At 37.9% G+C, this 22169-nt stretch overlaps 1 protein-coding gene across 2 annotated transcripts in view; it reads right to left on the reverse strand.

The window, feature by feature from the left end:
* The window catches only part of ppp2r2bb (protein phosphatase 2, regulatory subunit B, beta b), a 54493-nt gene that overhangs the window by 24359 nt on the left and 7965 nt on the right, over window positions 1-22169 (reverse strand). Inside the window, exon 1 of one of the 2 annotated variants that reach the window (XM_043220755.1) lies at window positions 10223-10757. The exons of the other annotated variant lie outside the window; for it this stretch is intronic. Within the exon in view, the coding sequence (XP_043076690.1) occupies window positions 10223-10292 (70 nt within the window). The 5' untranslated portion in view covers window positions 10293-10757. Of the gene's footprint in view, window positions 1-10222; window positions 10758-22169 lie in introns of those variants that run through there. 2 annotated transcript variants of the gene reach the window in all.

A 22169-nucleotide genomic window follows, 5' to 3' on the forward strand; every position in this document is an offset into this window, starting at 1 on the left:
CTGTTAAAGAGGTCAAAGAGCTAAGAGAACAATCATTTAGCAATCAGGTAAAAGAAATAGAGATGCTGAATATAGAAATTCAAGATCTGGTGTGTGGCTTTCAAAAGAGGAATGCTGGTATATATTGATGTTTTTTTTGAGGAATTGTTGCATTCCTCACATCATAAGTAAAAATAATGATAGCTTTATAACGGCTATGGAGTAAGCTAATTTCTGGCATATAATAAAAAAGCATGCTTTGGTAAATCACAATCTTGATATAAAAAGTTGAAATGATGAGATTTTCATAATTAAAAGATATAAGTCAAGTCATAATTCTGGAGAAATTATGACATACAAAGGCTAAAGTATTCTTTTGTTTATGATAGAATTATGATTATTGTTAGATAACACATTTTTACTGGTAACACTTTATTTTAAGATCCAGTTTTACTGGCCTTAAGTTAAGTTTTGCCTGTTAACTAGCATGCATATTACTTGGCTGTTTATTTTTAACTACTTACTCTTACTAAACTTAATAAGAAGCAAATTAGGATTTTGAGGAAATTATTGTAGTTAATAGTTGGTTAATAGTGAGAGCTGGACCTTTAAAATAAAGTGTGACCATGCCTTTTTATTTCATAATGTCAACTTTCAGTCAGAATTTTGACACACTTTCTGTGCCATAAATTAGACTTTTGCCATAATTTGGAGTTATGTTAATTTTTTTTGTACATTCAATATCATATAACTTAGACTTTTATCTAATAACTTCCATTTAGCGTGTCATAATTTTAACATTTCATAATTAAGCTGATCTCTAAATTGTATAGTAAATATTAGTTTAATAACAAGTGTCATCAAACCAGTAACTGGATTTGTTGCTAAATGTAAAAAAGAAAGAATGAATTGGTGTATGCACTTTTTTTTTTTTACACTCGAATGCATTTGTTCGTGTGGTTGTGTGTGAGTCTTCCACAGAAAGCAGAGAATGAGTCTAATGACGTTTTGGCTGAACTATTTCTCTGAAGACATACACAGATAAACTGCATCCTGGTCTCCCTTCAACTCAATACAGGCTATTACCCATAGACTGTAATTCCCTGCAGTGTCGGCCCTCCATTGTTAGCTGTTAGGGGCCAGAAGTCTTTTGTCTGGCGGTATTGGGTGGCTCGATGCTGACTGGGGGGGATTGCAGTAAATATAAAGAGGCGTTTTGCTGAGTTCAGGTACTGAAGCAGCACTACTCTCCAACTGCGGTGGCGGAGAAAGGCCTATTCCGTATGGATACATAAATTACCACACAGAAACCGACGAACTGGGAGAAAATATATCAGTCTTGATTTATGGCCATGCAGCAGCAGTAAACAAAGACACAAATGCGGAGAGCCGAGCACAGGACCTTATAGGTTAAAGGCAGCGTTGAGGAATAGCTAACCGAAAGAAGCGGCGCTACTAACTTCACTGCGTTTTTCAACATTGTTCACACCTGTCTAGTTCAAAACTGTATTTCATTAACAAGCAGCCTTTTACATTTACAGGAGGTTTTACATGCATTTATTAAGTGTTCGCCCCAAAAGTATAGCTTTAGCTTTAAAATGCTTTCTTCTCAAATAACATTGTATGCCTTTGTCTTTATTGATGCGGTTAAAATGTGTGTAATTACTGATATGAACACTGTCTGAGCTCACAGTTCGCTAGGAACTTTGTGGCTTTGCTTTGCGTTTAAATATTTTAAATCCAATCAATATTTCGTGTTAATAATTCAGTTACGTGGCAAGTAGCCACGTAGTAAGCGAAAAATACATCTAGATAGCGTGCATCTGAGATTTTTACTGATTCAAGAACCATGACAGTTTTTTTTCTGCCAGAATAATTACATTTTAAATAATCAGACTGTTAATATTTAAAAGGATATTGCCCTCTGAAGTGGATTCAGTGTAGTTCCCCTTGCTTCTGGTGTACCAAACTACTCGCCCCCCTCAAAAGCAGCTTGACTGTAGCGTAACTCATAAGTAGTTTGCTACAGGTTCAAAGCAGCTACCCCGACACTGTCTAAACGGCATTGTACCAGACTGGGTCTCAGATTTACAACGACTGATCCACGTCAATTGTACATATCTGAGGTTCTGAGTGTGACTAAGCAGCTGCGAGGGAGAGAGAGAGCGCGTCTGTGAATGTGACATCTGGTCCACATTAATGGGTCTGGTTGTTATCGCTCCTGCAATAGCTTCTGAACGCGTCAACATCAGCATTCAGTGGCACCCCGCACACTGGCACTATTTGTCTCTATTACTGGCAACATCTGCGACCATCTGCATCTCTAATACAGGTTTATTGTGCCCATACGCTGTAAACAGAGGCAAAATGGACCGTTTTTTTTTTTTTTTTTTTTGATTGGGAGTACCACATGCGTCTCGCACGCATAAGTGTGACATATTTTCTTTATTTAAACTGGCAAATTTGTGGCAGCTGTGCTGCCCACTTGACGTCTCAGAATGTCCAAGGTACTCAAGGTGCAAAAGACGATCACAAACTGTGGTTGTCACAAAATCAGATTTATCGTCACTAAAACTTTATTCTGTGTATATTTTGTGCTACAAACTGTATTTTTCCTCCATTCTTCCATTTTATGATGGGTGGTGACTTAAAATTAAAGGGTTAGTTTACCCCAAAATGTAAATGAAATTTCTGTCATTAATAACTCAACCTCATGTCTCACCCATAAGGCCTTTGTTTGTCTTTAGAATATAACTTCTACCCCGATTTACGTAGAGTATCACAATGCATATGCACACTTTCCCATAAGCATAACTAATATTATGTCAAATACATTCTTAAGTACTTTTCAAAATGGTGGAAGATTGAAAAAACGTTTTAGCATCGCAAAATTGAAGTTGAGCCACTGATGTCACATGGACGTTTTTTTACCGATGTGTTTACGTTTCTGGACCTGGGAACGTTTCATTTGTGTTGCTGTCTACGGGGTCAGATAGCTCTCCGATTTCATCAATAACATCTTAAATTGTGTTCCGAAGATAAATGAAATTAATACATTTTCATTTTGGAGTGATACTCTTTAAGGTATAATCCCACCACTACGTTGGAGAGTCAACCAGATTATTTACAATATTATCAGTAGTATTAAATTCCCTTTCAACAATAAATTGTAGCCCTTAAAAGCAATTTTGACCATCAAAATACATATTTAAGCTTTTAAAATAATTTCAGTCATAATTACTTGAATATATAACTCTACAAAATAATTTGTCACCTAATAATCCCTAAAATCCTTATTTAATTAGTTCCTATATTAATGATATGAAAAGCTTGACCGCGCAAGTTGACAGTTTTAGTTAGGGGTAATGTTTTACCGTCTTTGGTACAAGGCTTAACAGCCGTGATGACTGATGATTTTGAACATGGTTTGCATAAAAAAAAACACCATAAATGTAAACAACATTAAAAACAGGGGGTCTTTAACATGAGGGTTCGTATATGACAGAATTTTCATTTTCGGGTGAAACGGGAAGCTAATGTTATGCTTTGTGAATTTCATGGGAAATTTACATTAAGTATATTCTGTTCAGGGTTCTCTCAGTTTTCACTTAATAGTCTCTAGAGTCTTTGCTATGACCACACATGCTAATGCGCTATCCTTGACTGAGAACATTAGCATGTGAAACTGAATAATCAACCCTCCTGGTTGAGTAGATGATGGCTTTACTCCACTGACAAAACAGAAGAGCTAAGTCATCATGGAATTAAAAAGACTTCATCACATTTATGATGGGTTTTTTTTTTATTACAGAACCTGCTCTTATTATTTAGGCACTATATAGCAACAAAATTAGTAGTCAATTGTTTACAACATTCATAAGTCACATACAGCCATTCGTTTTTTTCCTTATCTTTCTTGACCTTCTTTTATTTTATTGGCCGCACAGAATCCGGTTTGAGATATCGATCTCCATATATCATCAGAATAAAAAAGGCCATTTTACAGTAAATGCAAATGCTCTTAAAATATAAGAACAACTCCAAGTACATGTTCTACAAATGTAGGTATTTTCATCTACCGTCTTCTACGGCTACTGTAACTGTAAACTGAATCTCGAGAGGCCAAAATTCAATCTTATCGACCTCTAATAGCCATTACCATCACATCACGTCTCTAGAAAAAATAGCTGTAGACATTACATGAAGAATCAACTGTAGTAATTTGACATGTTTTCATACAGGTTTCCAAGCTGTTTTCTTTGAGAACGCTGTGGTCGGTAATAGGGTGGCTGTTCCGCACAGATGACTACCAATCTACTTCAGCTCTGGAAAAATCGTTTATGTGACTGCTTCTGTTAAACGGTTGTCAATATGCACTGGGGCACCTCCATTTGTCCGTCACCCAGCATGAAAGGAGAGAACCATGATGCTGACGGTGCAGTAATGAGGAGAGGAAAAGGAGGTACAGGTTTTTGTGGTACAAATTGGGTAAACATAATGAGAAGACGCAGGAGGTGTCAGAGAGGGGCAACTGAGGTGCAAACAACGTCAAAAAATCTGGTATCTTGTGCTACTGTGCCGCAGGGCATTAGATAAAGAGTGAGAGAGAGGCGCTAAAACGGGAAGCATCAGCAATCTGATTTTAATGAGGCAACACAAGAGGGTCACAATGGAGCCAAAAGGATCCCTGGCTAGACCCCATCCCCCTTCCCGCACTAGCTGGTTACACTAACACAGGGTCAGGAGGTCCGAAGGGCACATCGCTAACCTGTGCCTGTAAAGTAATGAACACTCTGTGTCCAGAGAAACTACCCCCAACAAACTGTTAATGTGTTCCTGGTCCACTCCATCAAACAACGGTGTAATAACAAGAGGGACTGCTGGGAGCAGAACAGGGACTTGGTTACAACTACCATTTAATGGAGTACTGTATCATTCCCGTTTGAACAAATGACTGTGCAAGCACCATACGAAACAATGTCTAATATGGCGCCCCTGATTTTAGTAAGTAGAATGTGTTCCCCCTGATTTTAGTAAATAGGATATGTTCCTGGATAAACGTTCTTATAGTAATATATTCTTGTACACAACAATATATCAGCCAATCGCATTTCAGGCTCAAATGACAAACGGACAAACGTTAAAGCTATTAACATTTATTGAAATGCATTTCTAAAGTTTGAGATAAATTTTGGTAAGATTAGTTTTAGCACTTTTTTGTGTAAATACCTTATGCTCAGCAAGGCTGCATTAGTTTAACCGAAATATTGTAAAAACAGTACCGTATAAAATATTATTGCAATTGAAAATAACTATTTCATATTTCATTTTAAAATGTAACGTATTCCTGTGATGCAAAATTTTCAGCATCATTACTCCGGTCTGCAGTTTCACATGGTCCTTCAGAAACCAGGATTCTTAGATCATTTGAAATTTTTTAAACGAACAATGATCTAAATAATAATCTTTGATAAATAAAACATATTAATTTCTTTGTTTTTCACAACAAAAAAAAAAGAAAGAAAAAAAAATATTTTTGAAAAGCAGTCTATAAACTGGGCAGGGTTTTTTTAAAAAGATGCATTCTGGGAATTAGTTTCAATGATCCCAAGTGAAATTATCAGTGGGAACAGATGAGCATCTTTATACAAAGGATATGAAGTAGTATTTTTTTATACATCAAAGAACCGAAATGTCAACAGCTGCATATGAGCCGGACTGAAGCTTCGCCTGAGGAATTAAGTGATTTCCTGGGGTGCGTATAATGCCCTCAAGACTAATGGCAAGAACCTTACCAAGATGCCAGAATGAACAGATGCACGAGCCAATGGGATTATGGGATGAAATCAGCTGTGAAGTAAATCTAAACTCAGTGGTACCACTTGATAAACAGATGGAACTTGAAAATCAACTGTTACTCGAATGATGATGGAGTCTTGTGAGATGAGTACACGCACCTTGATACACACAATCTCAATAGTGCCACTCATACGTACATGCATGCCTATGGCTTCTTGTAAACAAACACAGTAAGATGGTGTGTATACACACACACACAGAAAATTTACCCGGTGGACAATATAAAAGTGTAAAACCTGATGTATACTTAGAGGCCAGCCAACTACCCAAAATGCCCTTGCAGCCGCACAGCAACAAGCTAAAAGCCACCAAGAATAACCTCTTCAAGCACATAAGCAACATTCTGGCAACCATGTTGGTAACTTTCCAGAATTGCTCTAGTTTAGATTTATTCCTTCATGAGACAGGTTAGTGCAAAGCATGGTTTCTAGGCCAGCCATGTGTTAATAACACATCTCAGTCTACTTTATTTATCCTCTGTAGGAAACACCCCCTCTGTTTTTCAGTATCTGTCTTTTCCCTTTGAACTCACAAGCTATCCCAAAGGAAGCAGCCTTATTTTAGGCCTAAGCAGGACTGGTGGGGGGTGATGATGCTGGAGTCTTTATTTAATGTTTAATTGTCTGTTTCAGTACTCTACAGCTACATACAACAATTAATGTAGCCTGTAATGTTCTTTTAAATAAAAGACAAATAATTACATACAGGTGATTATAGACAATTATAGACAGGTGGTGCTGGGGAGGAGGAAGGCTTAAAAAATTCCCTGACTGCACTTAGAATAACCAAACAGCCGTCAGTAAAATCAGGGAATTTTCTATATCCCTCCTCATCATCAGCACTGGCACAAACACATTTATATCTAAATTATATATGCCATAACTTACATTTAAAATAATTTTTAAAAACTACATAACTGACCAAAAATCAAAGAAAAAGCACGATGACCTCTGGTTTCACCGACAAGGCTTAAGGGCTAAACCCACACTAAAGTGCATGTTTGAGCTGTCTTAACTAAAAATATCTTGCTCTGACATATCGTAAACTATGTCAGCGCCATTGCTCTGCCTTAAGATGCGTTTTAATAAAAGCTGCTTAAATATCTTAATTTAACTAAGACCTAGTCCTGGCTTGAGCTAAGCCATGTCTGTGAAACCGGGCCTTAACATTTAAACTTTAGTACAACCGTATAACTGTTTTATAAGCCTAGTGACACGCACCATGATTTTCTATATAAACCGCCCTATACAAAATCTTCCCTGCTTTACAGAAAATTCACAGGAAGCATCTGGAGGGAAAGAGATGAGCCAGATAAGACTCTGAGATAAGATTAGAGAAGGATAGCTCAGCGAGTGACCCTACCTTCCCAAGATACCCCTGAGTGTAGCTGATCAGACCTAAATCTGCAGATCACAACTGATCTTCCTCGAGTTTCACTCAGACCTGCATCACTGCTGATCACCTTAAGGTCCGACACAGACAACTTCCTTAAACTTTAGTCAACCTTCAACCAAATATCTGACCTAAGTCAAGTGAGTGTTTTACTGCAGACTAAACACTAATTTGTTTTGTCTGCTCATCTGTGATTTAGATAACGTTACCTTTGCTCCCTCTATGTGACTGAGGTCAAAAGGTCTCAAACGGCGCATGTATAAGTTTCACCTTTGTTTTTATTATAAAGGCTTTCATTCTGTGGTGTATATTTGCTCTGTCGTTGTCTACCGAGCACAAAGATGCTGACAGAACCTTGTGGACCAGAGCGTAGCAGGGATAAACATGGGTGCATTAAAGCTGCTTTAAAAATGCATAGGTCATCATTTATTTATTTGATTGTCAAAACCACAGAGGCATCAGTATGATGGTGGTTAACTGCTCAAGCTCTAAGCGCAGCTGTGTCTGGTAACGACCACTCGTCGCTTTTCTGCAGATGATCTTGCTTTGTATTCAAAAGAGGCTTCTGGAAGTTTTCCATAACGTCCCATGCCAGTTTTAAATGATATTACAGTTCTAGATAAGAGCGATTCGAAATCTCAGCTCGTTCCTCTTTGAAGCTCTAACATTGCTCAAGACGACCAGCAACTAGCTTTTTACGCGAGTGCTTGCTTTTGACATTGTTATACAGTTGCTAAATATCTAGGGTGCTTCTATATACAGCATTACAAGGTTTTACTTAGTCAAAACCCATCCCTAAATGTTTATGATTATTGTATTAACTTTCTATAAAAGAGCACAACTTTACTCAACAATCCCCATCATTTATGTCCATAGCACAGTAGCAAATTAGGACAAAAATTTTTCGCTTTTAAAAAATGAAAATATCGTAATAACTCAATCATGTGATAACACCATATACATGCTATATAAACTAGTCTACTGAATCCATTACTTTGTGTGAAGAACATAACAAAAATTCAGTTCTTATAGACCAGCAATTAATTGTTTCTCCAAAAAAGTCTAAATTATTGGTTTACAAATTGAAGTCAGTTCAATTCAGCTCACTTAAATCAATCATCTAGTTATCATCTAGGATTTGGAATAAAAAAGAGAGATTCCAGAACTGTAGTTTTTTAAGTGTAGAAGTTTTGCACAGGTTCTGAATGCTTTCACAACTTTGTATTGAATGCAATATCTGTATTTGTGGACGTGATGCTATAAATAGTTGATGATTTAACAATTTGTCTTTCTATTAACGTAAGGGTGAGTTTGGCCATCAGACACATTGACAGCACATTCTACAGGGGCTGTAAGTGATGGATGACTGGGGAGCGCTTGCATAATACATAGAGAATTAACAAGGACAGAAGAGAAGTGGAATGTAGTAGACGGCAGGACGACAGGAGCTCATCTCAGGTCAGCAGGTGAAGTACACAAATGCAATCAACGCTTTCGATGCAACAAAACCAGTAAAATTGGAAAAGCATGTAGCTTACGTACAAAAAATGGCTTGTGGTTTTCAATTCTGTGAAAGCAGTCAGGACGCTTAAAACAAGCATTACTCAAACATGCTAGTCTCAGATAATCTAGATAAAAAATATTACACAAAGTAAGACCAGAAACGTGAATTAACAAAGCGAACATGGTCCATTTTGATTCCATGTCGGCTTTAAAGAATAAAGACTGGATTTGAGCATAGCCTGGAGACGGGAAGAGGCCTGAAAAGTGGATTTTCACAGCTGGAATGACATCACATCTGTCTATGTGTTCTCTGGCTTTAATCTCTGATTTATTCCCTTCTCTCGCGATCCCTCCCTCCCTCCCTTTCTCTCTCCGTCTCTGTCTCCAACCAACCCCCCATTCACCGATGCATCGCACCAGTCCTGTTGAAGGCTTCTTGTCTGTGCATGAGAGGAGGGTCTGGCTCAGTGAAAGTCCTCAGCTGTCTATTGTCAGAGAAGAAGAATGCCTTTATACTGTCAATATAATCTAGAGTTTGCACTGGCTGCGTGGCGTTAGGAGACAAGTGAAAGAACTGTAACCGTTCACAATGGAAAACGTTCAAAACTGTGCAAAAGCCCGGTAGGTTTCCACTGCACCGTAAGCATTTCGGTCATGATTATTCTAACGAAACAGCTATTTGTTAATGTGTAGTGTTTAGAAATGTACAGTACATTAAAAAAAATGTGTACGGGAATCGATCCTAAAGGGATACTGTATGAAGTGCAGTTCATAAAGTGTGCATTCTAAAAAAAAAAATCGTTTTTCGAAAATGTCATAACGTCACAATCAAATTTGGTTACAAGTTATGGCTGGAGTTGTGCTACTACATTATATTAGACCGCCACATTCAAATATTACACAAATCTAAACTGTCAGCTCTTATACTGATGGAGCTTGGCGGACTAAACCACCAGCAGAAAATCTTCTTAAAGTGTTAGTCTGACTGCTCATCTATTTTTAGCTCAAATAAAACACTACAATCAGTATTTTGCATTGCTGTATTATGTTACCCATGGAAGACGCCAGAGTGACTGACACACTTATGAGAAATAAGCATCTGTACTTGCACAGAATTGCTAAAGGGATTTCCATCATCATTTGGCGCTGATCCTAATGGGATAAAATAAAATCCTCCTTCGTAACTGTTTTATAGTGATATTTCCGATTTGGAATGAGAATCATAAAGAAATCCCATTACAATTGTTTCCACATTATAATAAAAAATTCCGATAGAACTTCTGTACACATTTCTTATTCATCAATCCTAAAGGATGCATGCAGGGTTGCTCATTTGGAAATGATCTAAAACAAGGATAAATCGCGATTCATTTCCGTCTTCTTCTTACTGACTTACTAAAGCCAACCCAGGAACCTTTAGGACCGTTTAATTCCTGTAGGATGTCAGACTTGCACCTGAGAGAAGGCGATCATGTGATGAGAGATATACCTTCAGTAGCATAGTTGTGGTCTCGAAGGAAGCTGTTGTTGATCTTGCGGGTGTCTATTTCCTCATCCATTGAGAAAGGCGCTGATTACACTGAGAAACGCAGAGAGAGAGAGAGAGAAACGCACTATCTATCCATGTTCCGCGCTCGTGCGTGCGTGCGTGCGTTCAGCCCAGAGCCCGGCGCCCGAGACACGGACGCGCCATCGTATTACACAGCGCTCGCCCAGAAATCCGTCAAGAAACGAACGACGGCGCGAATAAGCGAGAAAGCCGGTGTCGGTTCGCAAGGTGTCACAAGGCGGGGCTGTCTGCAGCAAACCGCGATTTAACGTAAAGTTGCACGGGCGTCATCCAAACTGACAACAATCCGCGTCCAAATCCATGCCTCGGAATCGGTTGTCGTGCAAAGTCTGACAAGTTTGAGATGTGTCCGGGCGGCGCTGCCTCGCGCTCTCCTCTCTGTCGCTGAAGTGCTGACGCGAGGCTACCGTGGACGCGGCGCATCGGTTGAAGTGCGAGACCGGCGCTGCGACAGAGGCTCCTCCCCCTCTGTCCACCTGCGTCAGCAGCATCGCTCCAGCCTGTGCGCAGACGATGATGTTATGCGCGATGGTGTTTCGGCACTTGTTGATTTATGCCCATCTGCATCGCTTCTGTCGTAATTATTATTATTATGATTACGATGAAGCTCTTGCTTATGAAAAAGCAGTTTGGAGGTGCGGCGATTAGTAAAAAAAAATAGTACTTGGGTAGCTGACGGAAGACATCAGTAAAATAATCCGTGTGGCATTAGTGGTCTTTTTTTTGAAGCTGTGAGAATATTTTTGTGAAAACAAAAATAGCTACTTGATTCAACAAAATGATTCATCTTCGAATCATTTTGGCGCCATTTTGTTCTGTCAGCCGCATCACGCACTCGTGTTGCTTGCAGAATTCTTTAAAAAATATCTTAATTTGTGTTCTGAAGATGAACGAAGGGTCTTACAGATTTGGAACCACATGAGGCTTAGTAATCATGAATTTTCACTTTTGGGTGAACTATCCCAAATGTGAAGTCAGTATGTAGCAGCCTGCACTGCATTTAGTGTGTATTGTTGGGATGTACGTAAAGTTGACATGGTTGTAACAGGTATTCTGAGTTCAAGTACAAGATTTTGTATTATGGTTCAGTTCTGCGTCTGTTTATTTGGGTCTTCAGTTGGCTTTGTTGCTTTTTATTCTGTTACTATGGTGTTTCAGGTATGGTCTGTGTATTTAAGTTCTGTGTTTTTCTCAATCCATTGTCTTGTTAGATATTGTTGGGTTGTTTTGTCAGCACTAGTCGCCTGAGTATCTTGTTAATAAAAGATCTGCTCCACTTAAATCCTGACTTTTATTATCTTTGCATGTAGCCAATGCTAACAAAAGTAATTTTTTATTGTTGAATCATTCAAAGGCTAGCGGGTAACATTCATACATTTCTACACGAATGTGTATACAATTTTCCTGCCAATGCACCTCTAAAAACGTCCTGTGATTTCTTTATATTGCATTTGCCTCGATTTTGACAATGCTAAAAACATTTACAGCCTGCGCAGGTTATTTGACACATCACTGCACATAAAATGAGCCGAAAGCATTAACTCTATTCCTCCATAATACAAAGCAGTGAAGCATACGCCTCAGATCTTCTCTTACTGGTGACCACTTCAAAATCCTCATATCCCAATCCTATTGTGTGTCACTATGTGGCGAATGAAATCCTCTCTTCCTCAAATCCCTTTAATTAGAAGATAACCGGGGACGCCAAACCCCTGGAGTAATCTTGATACTAGTTCTGGTGGAATTACAGAAGATTATTTCTGCTCAGTCAATAGACGTTTAAATTCAGTCACAGTCTTAGAAAGCTGACAGTAAAAAATGTATTTTAAAGGGGTAGTTCACCCAAAAATGACAATGTGATGTTTATCTGCTTACCCCCAGGGCATCCAAGATGTAGGTGACTTTGTTTCTTCAGTAGAACACAAAGATTTTTAACTCAAACCGTAGCAGCCTGTCAGTCATAATAATGGAAGTCAATGGGCACCAAACGTTCCAAAGCTCTGAGTGTCAAAAAAAACGAAACAAAAAACATAGATTGACAGACTGCAACGGTTTGAGTTGAAAATCTTTGTGTTCTACTGAAGAAACAAAGTCAACTACATCTCAGATGCCCTGGTGCAGATAAACATCAAATCCCTTTAAGGAATATATTTAAGTTAAATTGAACTTAGACTCTAATTATGACTTATGTTTTTGACTACAACAGTTGAAAATGGATATTTTTAATTCTTCAAATTGACTGTAAAAGAAAATGGATTGGATTTACACACTGGTTGTTAATCGAACATGTTCTCAATCACAAATTGTGTCTAAAGGCTCATTTCCACTAAGCAGTACAATACAGTACATAATTATGTCCATTTTCATTGTCAGAAGTCACTTTTTTTGCTATTTTGCACACGGGCGATATCTATTTCTTAATATGCATACTTGTGGACTTGTGAAACATCATTGCCCAAAAACACGGCCGAGTAACTTTTAAAATATTACTGTTATTGTGTCATGAAATTGAGTTTTTCAGATGAGAATGATTTTGTTTAAAGCTCGAATCTGTGAATTATTTATGAAGATAGCGCCTATCGCACCTATTCGGAGCTCCAGACAATCACCGGGCGTTCATGTACCTTAATTGTCTGCTGACTCTCATGTCTTTGTGATTAAAAATATTTTTACATATATTTAACAGGCATTCATGGTCTCATGAATCTAATTTGTTTCTGGTCATATAGTTTTGTCTGAGCACAAAGTTATGTTTAACTTCATATATTTATTTAGAATTTTACCCCAGTACAGAGCTAACTTTGTAGTATACCTTATAACAGTGGTTCCCAACCTTTTCTTGTTTGAGGCACCCTTGGAAAGCCTTTCAAAAGTTCCCGGCACCCTTATAAGGAAATAGATATTTAAAATCTCCGTAGCTTTTTTATTATTATTTATTTATTTGTTTCATTTCGAGAGTTTGCATGCAACAACACCTTATACCTAGTCCTAGATGATATGAGAATACTGTTTACACTGATTGTGCCTTAATAAAAAAATTTTGTTGAAATTCTCAAAAGATCCCACGGCACCCCTTAGTGCCGCGGCACACCGGTTGGGAACCACTGCCTTATAACGTCTTATAATGGAAATGGCAACAGCCATTAGAATATTGAATCTATCTGCCTTTTATAGTGGTTTTATTGACACATGTGTTTTTGACACATTTTGACAAATGTGTAAAATGTGCTCATAAATGTGTAAAAAGCGTAATATAAATATAAAAAAAAATATCCTGAAAAATCACACCCCAAACATACAGGGGATGGACAATGAAACTGAAACGCCTGGTTTTAGACTACAATAATTCATTAGTATGGAGTTAGGCCTCTTTTTGCAGCCAGTACAGCATCAGTTCATCTTGGGAATGACAGATACAAGTCCTGTACAGTATCCAGAGGGATTCAGAGCCATTCTTCCTGCAGAATATCGTCCAGGTCACTACGTGATGTTGGAGGAGGAAAACGTTTCCTGACTCGCTCCTCCAAAACACCCCAAAGTGGCTCGATAATATTTAGATCTGGTGAGTGTGCAGGCCATGGATGATGTTCAACTTCACTTTCATGTTCATCAAACCACTCTGTCTTGCTGTGTGTATTGATGCATTACCATCTTAATACATGGTACTGGCTTCAGGATACAATGTTTTGAACCATTGGGTGCACATGGTCCTCCAGAATGGTTTGGTAGTCCTTGGCAGTGATGCATCCAACTATCACAAGTCTTGGGCCTAGGGAATGCCATGATATTGAAGCCCAAACCATCACTGACCCACCTCCTTGCTTCACTCTGGGCATGCGACAGTCTGGGTGGTACGCTGTCTTTGGGGCTTCTTCACACTCCCGGATGTGGGAAAGACAGTGAAGATGGACTCATCAGAGTTTCATATTGTCTACAGCTCAAGATTTTTGCTGCTGGCATTGAAACTGACGTTTGGCATTGGTAAGAGTGACCAAAGGTTTGGCTATAGTAGACCAGCCATGTATATTGACCCTGTGGAGCTCCCGATGGACAGTTTTGGTGAAAACAGTAGAGTTGAGTTGAGGTGCACATTTAAGTCTCTTGGATACAATCCGGACATCCCTTTCAGACAGCTTCCTCTTGCGTTCACAGTTACTCCTGTTGGATGTGGTTCTTTCATCTTGATGGTACGCTGACATTACCCTGGATACTGTGGCTCTTGATACATCACAAAGACTTGCTGTCTGGGTCACAGATGCGCCAGAAAGGCGTGCACCAACAATTTGTCCTCTTTTGGACTCTGTCACCCATAAGGTTTTGAGCATTGCAATATTTTAAGCAAAACTGTGCTATTACTCAGCTAATAAAACCTTCACACTATGCTCTTACTGGTGGAATGTACAGTTAATGAAAATTTAGCCATGAAACCTCCAACAATAAATTGGCCAGTGTTTCAGTTTCATTTTCCAACCCCTGTATGTGCAATAATGGCAAGATTATTACCCAATATATAATTTAATTATGACGCAAAAATTATCTTTGCCTTTCATGTTGCGTTTCTCATTTAAATAATGGAGGACCCTGCATGTGAAAAAATGACACTAAAGGGATACCCTGTCCCAGGTAAAAACAAGTACACTTCCATAATCTAATTAAAGTACTCTATTTTCGTGCACTAATTTTGTACTTAATATACTAAAAATGATTCTTTAGTACTTCGTAAGGTAATCTTAAGATCATCTAAGTGTACTCAACTGTGCTATTTTGAGACACCGTCAATATGAACTAAAATGCACTAAAATGCACTAGTGTGGGGCCTAAAAATTGGATTATGATATCAGTCTTTCTGAAGCAACAACATGGTGTTTGCAATTCCCAAAACTGCTATACTTTTTGATTAATGCACATGTGTATATTCTGGTAAAACTGGATGAATGTTGTTTTTGTGAGTTTGAGCACCTGTCTGGTATTTGAGGCATGAACTGCAGTGATAACCGAGCTCAATCCCAGCGGATATCACTGGTGTTCTGGTAATGGGTGCTATGGAGGTCAGCTCAATAGTGTCAGCATAACTTCTTAGAGCATATGGTGAGACAGAAGTGGCAGACACACACACATATACACAGTCACACATTTAGGCCTATATGATCTAAATATGATCATCTAAATATGAAGGAAATGTATAATATTCCATATTGAGGGGTGAGAAACAGAAAGGCGTAAGTGCCAAAAAAGTACAATATTTTAAAGAAATAGTTCACCCAAAAATTTAAATTACAGCATATTTTACTCAACCCAAGCCATCCTAGGTGTTTATAACTTTCTTCTTTCAAACGAACGCAGTCTGAGTTTCTATAAAATTTTAGTCATACAGGGATCATACAGTCCCTGGTTAATTAATCACAGTACATTAACACAATTATTTTACTGTCACATCTTTGGACTCTGTGTTGTTGTTTTCTTGTCCCACGTGCTCTGTATGCCCTACTTTTCGTTTCAGTTAATTGTATCATTGTCTCCAGCTGTGTCTAGTTAATTTAGTGATTTCCTGTCTGTATTTAAGTTCCAGTTAGCTTCTTTTCAATGGTCCGTTCTCGTCGGTTATATGTTTAGTTTTGTTCTTTCTGCCTGCCTGCCTGCAACTATATTGTTTATTTCGTGTGTAGAAGATTAAAACACTACTTGTGTTAAATTCTCGTCTAGCGCTCGTTCTCCTAAACCACAGCGTGACATTTATATAAAAACTTTTCTAAAATGTGGAAAAATGTGCATTTTTGTGTGAACAATATCCCTTTAAATGTGAAAGACCTTCACTATTTATGCAATTAAGTAGGAGAAAGATTAAAGACAGGCAGACACGCGCTCACATTTTATGAACTGATAAGTGAGGTACTGATGCCAGACATCCTCCCCCACCACATGCAGAAACAGATTCATGATAGAGCTGCCAGACTGCTGCTGGTTTAGTGTGTGTCCTGAATGGAGGAGTGTTAATTAAAGCGGGAACACTATTGATCTGACCCTCCTCCAACCTCCCCCACCGCTTCCTGCACCCTCATAATGTGTGTGTGTGTGTGAGATGGAAAATGAGAAATGACTGGCAAACAAAATTTGACAGTGTTAAGTAGGGGTGGGAATCAGCTGGAACCTGGTGATACAATATCTCGAGATCTGGGTCACTATATGATAATGATACGATGCTTAATGCAGTGCAATATAATAAATACTCATAGCTTGGTTTTTCTGTAAGACAGGGGATAGTGTGGAAGCACACTGATAAAAAAACGTTTTGGATGGCGTCAGAAGATATTCAGAAAGTCAAAGTAATAAAGAGGGCAAGAAGTTTGAAGCAAGAGTTTAGAAATTGATGTACAAATGATTGGGTGTATATGATACATAAATTTACACAAGAGCAGAAATATGACTAAAAAGGATAAGCATGGCTTTAAAGATGCACTCTTTTTATGCCAATTAAATAAAGTTAAACTCAAATAAATAATATGTTCACTCGTCTTGCAGATGTGTTAAAAAATGCGTTGCCATATTGAGATTTCATGATCCATCCTACATGCCCGTACTAACAACAACATTATTATTTGTTTATTTTGGTACATGCATTGAAAGTCAATGAGGTCAAAGTTTTTCTGGCTCGAAATTAATATCTCCTTTCTTCTCTGCAGAAGAAATCAATGCATACAGGTTTAAAACCGCATGAGGGGAAGTAAATGATGATCTAATTCTCTTTTTAGTTTTAGCTGGACTATACCATTAAGATGCATTTTAAACATGAGCAAAAATACTTCGACAACTCAAACTCCAAATCATCACAAAAACCACATTATACAGACACAACATATTACATCCACACCACTAGGTGTCAGTGAAAGCCCAATATAATCCATGTCATATATATATATATATATATATATATATATATATATATATACATATACACAATGGCTGATGTGGACAATGACTTCCATAGTACATTGAAAAATAATATGAAAGTCAGTAACTACCGTCAACTGTTTGGTTTCCCATATTCTTCACATTACCTTCTTTTGAGTTGAGCAGAAGACAAGTTTGGAACTACTTGAGGTTTAGTAAACTATCGCAGAATTCCTTCTTGTGAACTATCATGTCAATATTTTTTCTGCTCTGAATCTGATATTTCTTTTACAACTGCGATGCCAACAACAAATTTCTTTCTTTTGGCAAACTAATCAATGCAAAGAGTAAGCATCAAAAGTGTACAGCAAGCACTGAAACTGTGATTATGCACAGGGAAACTGCAGTTGAGTTTCATTAAAGTTTCATTAAGGTCACATTTGTACATATGAAGACTGATAAGTTGGAGAATGAAGGACACATTAAAAAAAGAATGGCCTGCGCCTATCCAACCTACATAGATAACCCCTCAACCATATGTCCCAGATATACCCGCTGTCAATATGTTCTGTTCCACCAGAGACGTCACTGACACACAAATTGATTAGGCAGATTTTTAGTTATTCAGACACATGTAGACTGTCACAAATCAATAGTCACACTTGCCGAGTTTGCAAGCAACTCAACATCAATAGCGTTAACCTGATTCTTACACTTAAAACAGCTAAAAACAGCATGAATAAGAGGGATTTATTATTTATCAGCAGATACGTGTCCCAATTGTACACAAAGAACACATAGCAGAAGATTGCCAAAAGGTTGCTCGTTCAGAACCATGGATAGCGCATGTAGGGTCACAACCCTGCTCACACTAGCCTCGCGTAGAGCCCCGTCTACACCGCCAGCGACAGAGCGACGCTATCCTATTCATTATCAATGCAGAGCTGACGACTTCCGGCGACAAGAGTGTCCGCCGGCGACAGAATGTTCAGATTAGAATGATATCTTAGTTTGATCGCCAATATATATAGTTTTTGATTGCATTTTCTAAAGACATGTCCAGACATGCAGTCAACTAATAACATTAGAGCTATAGCAGTAGAAACACGGGATTGACGGCTGAAGGTCTGAGATACATGGTAGCGTTCATTGGCCAAAACCCACCATAAGAGTCGCGTTTCAGGGTGTGGAAATGTCACCAGGATAACAGACCGGTTTGTACAACTCTCGGACGTATTGTAAAGATTATGTGAAGCAAAATTTCAATAAAATTGAAAATCCAGCAATTAGTTGATTCTGAAAGGACTTGTCATTACAGTCATAAACCTGACGCCTTTCGTTTTGGGATTTGGCGTAACGTCATCTTTGTTTCCAAGTGGAACATTAAAGAAGACGACACGCATGTCTCCCGGTAATCCAGTAGAATTCAACCAATTCAAGCAAGAGTCATTATGTTTGTTTTCTTTGCACGCAAAATTCTTGAAGCTTCATAAAATTACAGCTGAACCACATTTTTGACGTCCCTGCTACCTTTCTGGGCCTTGAACATCTCGTCAGTTGCATTGCTGTTTATGCAGGTTTAAGAAAGCTGTTAGACTGAACATTATCTTAATGTATGTTCTGAAGATGAATAAATGTCTTATGGGTTTGGAACGACATAGGTGAGTATTTAATGACAGAATTTGACATCGAGATTGACATTAATATTGTTCCCAACCTGTTGCTATTGTTTCCAATCTGTATATATATTTCATATGTTGAACATTAAGAAAGATATTTTGAATAATGCTGGGAATCAAACAGTTGATGGTCCCCACTGAATTCCATATTTCTTTTCCTAACATGTACGTCAATGGGGACCAACAACTGTCTGGTTCCTCAAAATATCTTCTTTAGTGTTTAGAAATGTAGAGGTTTAGTGTTAATTTTGATTTTCAGGCAAACCTCTGCTGCACCAGCTTTCTCATGTTAGGGGTAAGTGCCTGGACTAAAATTCCCATTCATTAATCACTTTTATTGAAAGCGGCTCACGGTGCATTCGTGGTATCAATCCCTGGGATCTGAACCTACGATATGACCCATAGCTAGCGCCGCGCTCTACCAGTTGAGCTGCGGGAACAGGTCTTTTGAATAAAACTGAATCAGACGGCCATATGCCATATGGCCTCCTCTCCGCTGAGCCATTGCTCCTAAATACTGACCTGTTGTTCGTAACATCAGTCACGCTTTGCATAGGGAAGCCTTTTCTGTGAATCAGGCAGACGGCTCGTAGCGGGAAACTCCGCACCCCTACCGGTCCCACTGTGTCTGTGCCAGTGTAACCATGACAATGAGGACACACGTCTCTCCGTCATTAAGCATTCATAACAGTGTACAAAATGTTCTCTATTCATTAGTTTGAGTAGAGTCCTTAACCCCGTAAAGCCTGAATAATAAAATAATGAAACAGGCAGAAGCTAATCCAAGCAGTCTACTAAAAATGCATTTATACATCAGCCTTTTATGGTAATTTAATATTAATATAATATTATTCAGCAAGTGTCACAGCTTTTGGCGTTCACAGCTACATTGTTAGAAAAATTCAAATTCTGAAAGCTGTTCTTTTCACATTTCCATTCATCAAATATTAAGCAGAACCATTTTTTTTCCCACAATTATAAAAATACAATTATTCTGAATCATTTTATGGAGAACTTAATATAAGCATATTTTTGAAGGGTCGTGTGACTCTTAAGACTAATGATGCTAAAAATGCAGCCTTGCCAACACAGAAATAAATCACATCTTAAATTAATGTTAAATTATTTTCTGTTTTTGCATTACATAAATATAATTATTATAATTAAATAAACATTAAAACAGGAAATGTTCCTTCTTTCAAAAAGAAAAATGTAACGAATAATTTAAATTCAATAGTTTATTTTATTATTCATTTTATTTAATAATTTGATGCTGATTTGAAGGGTGTATGTGATAATAATAACCTTACAGAAATGCAAATTTATATATAGGTCACGACACATCACAACGCATAGCAAGCATGATACAAGCATCATAATGCACTAAATGGACTCAAAAAGACAAAAGATTATTACAAATAATTATTATCATTTACTCACCCTCATGTTGTTCCAAATCCATATGACTTTATTTCTTGACTGGAGAACATAAAATTCCGTTCACATCTACTTTTATTGTGTCAGATATATCCCTAAATATCTTCCTTTCTACTCTACGAATAAAGAAAAAAAAATCAGGTGAATTATTCCTTTAAAAAGAAAGAGTGGCCTTCACAATCTTTAGGTCTAGATGGTTTATGACCGCACACCGTGAATGTGTCGATGGATGACTGGGAATAGTTCAGCTGCATTTTGGGCTGAGCTGATAGCATTGCTTCAGCGGCCTCGGTTCGGGTTTTGTCATTTAGTAGGAATAACAATGACCGTATGTGCTGTGAGATACAGAGGAAAGATGCCACATACACAATGAACATGAGCGTCTCATTCACATCTTCTGGAGTGTCACAGATCTGGCGGTCCAAATGTTTATTCAGGCCTAAAATGACGGGAGTACAGGACAGAGGAAGTGATGCGGAAACAAGACCACCTGGCTTCACACACACGGCTGTCCATCACACTGGCAGCCTGCTCAACAATTACAACACTTTTCAACTAGCTCCCCCCTCTGGCCAACTTTAAACAGCACAGTTGTTTATAGACGTGATGTACAGGTTGATTGTATTATTATATAACTAACGCTTGTAATATTTACTGATTTCCATCTGTCTAGCAAATGCGTTTTAATGCATTGCGATAAATGGCTAACTTCATGAAAATTTCACTGCATGAAAATTCCATTGAATCGATTCAAAGTGTGTTATTTTTCATAAAAAATGTAAATGCATTGTTATACTGACGCATATGCTTGAGATTTATCAAACGTTGCTCTAACTTAGCGGCATGCAAATTCAAAAGAAATAGAATTTCTCTAATAAATGCTGTTCTTTAAATTCTAATCAAAGAATTAAATAACAACTAGAAATGTTTCTTGCGTACCATTTTAGCATGTTACAATATTTTCTGCAGGATCATGTAACACTAAAGACTTAAGTAATGATGCTAAAAAAATCAGCTTTACATCACAGGGATAAGAGCTATTTGCAATTGTTTACAATTTCACTGCAGTTTTGATCAATACCGCCTTAAAACTTCTTTCAAAAACAATAAAAAATTGTGCAGACTACAAATGGTTTGTAGTGTTTTGCAATAAATAAATAAACGTATTAGTTATGCTGATAAAATGCGTAATTTAGATGCTAATTTGGATCAAAGCATAAACATGTAGAATATAAATGTGAAAGAACGGATTCACAGCGCACAGATCTGAAGCACTTACATAAGAAGGAGATGGGGATCAATGGCAAGAAATTGCATGAAGGTAATTTGTATGGCATATTTATACTTAGACACACTAAATGCCACCTCCCTACAGGAGAGACGATTATGCTCACAGCAAGAAACAACGACAGACTTAAGCAGCCCATATACAACGATTCTGTGCATACTTATTTTCAGATGTGAGACAAAAGCCATCCCATAATCTGCCCAAAATGAGAGTACAATATCTATAAACAAATGATGCTATTTTTTTGTCTTTAGAAGAGTAAAAAACTACCTTTTATGTTTCCAGTTTCTTTTGTTGGTTGTCTAGTTTCCAGCAGCATATCTGACGTAAAGCTGGTGCATAATTGTTTTCATTAATAAACTTCCACTGGTGGATGCACTTTGACCTTTTCACACTCTCAATAGTTTAATTAGTCCATTATTATGATATTGTTATGTTTAGCAGTACGAGACATGCGTCGTTTGAAAATGTTGCTATTTTTAATACCACAACTGTGTCATTTCCTCGAACTGGTTATGAAAGGGATGTCTCAGAGAGGCAGGTAAAGATGACCAGAGGCTGTCCAGTCTGTGAA

The sequence above is a fragment of the Puntigrus tetrazona genome, chromosome 21, assembly GCF_018831695.1.
Source record: "Puntigrus tetrazona isolate hp1 chromosome 21, ASM1883169v1, whole genome shotgun sequence".
Lineage (NCBI taxonomy): Eukaryota > Metazoa > Chordata > Actinopteri > Cypriniformes > Cyprinidae > Puntigrus > Puntigrus tetrazona.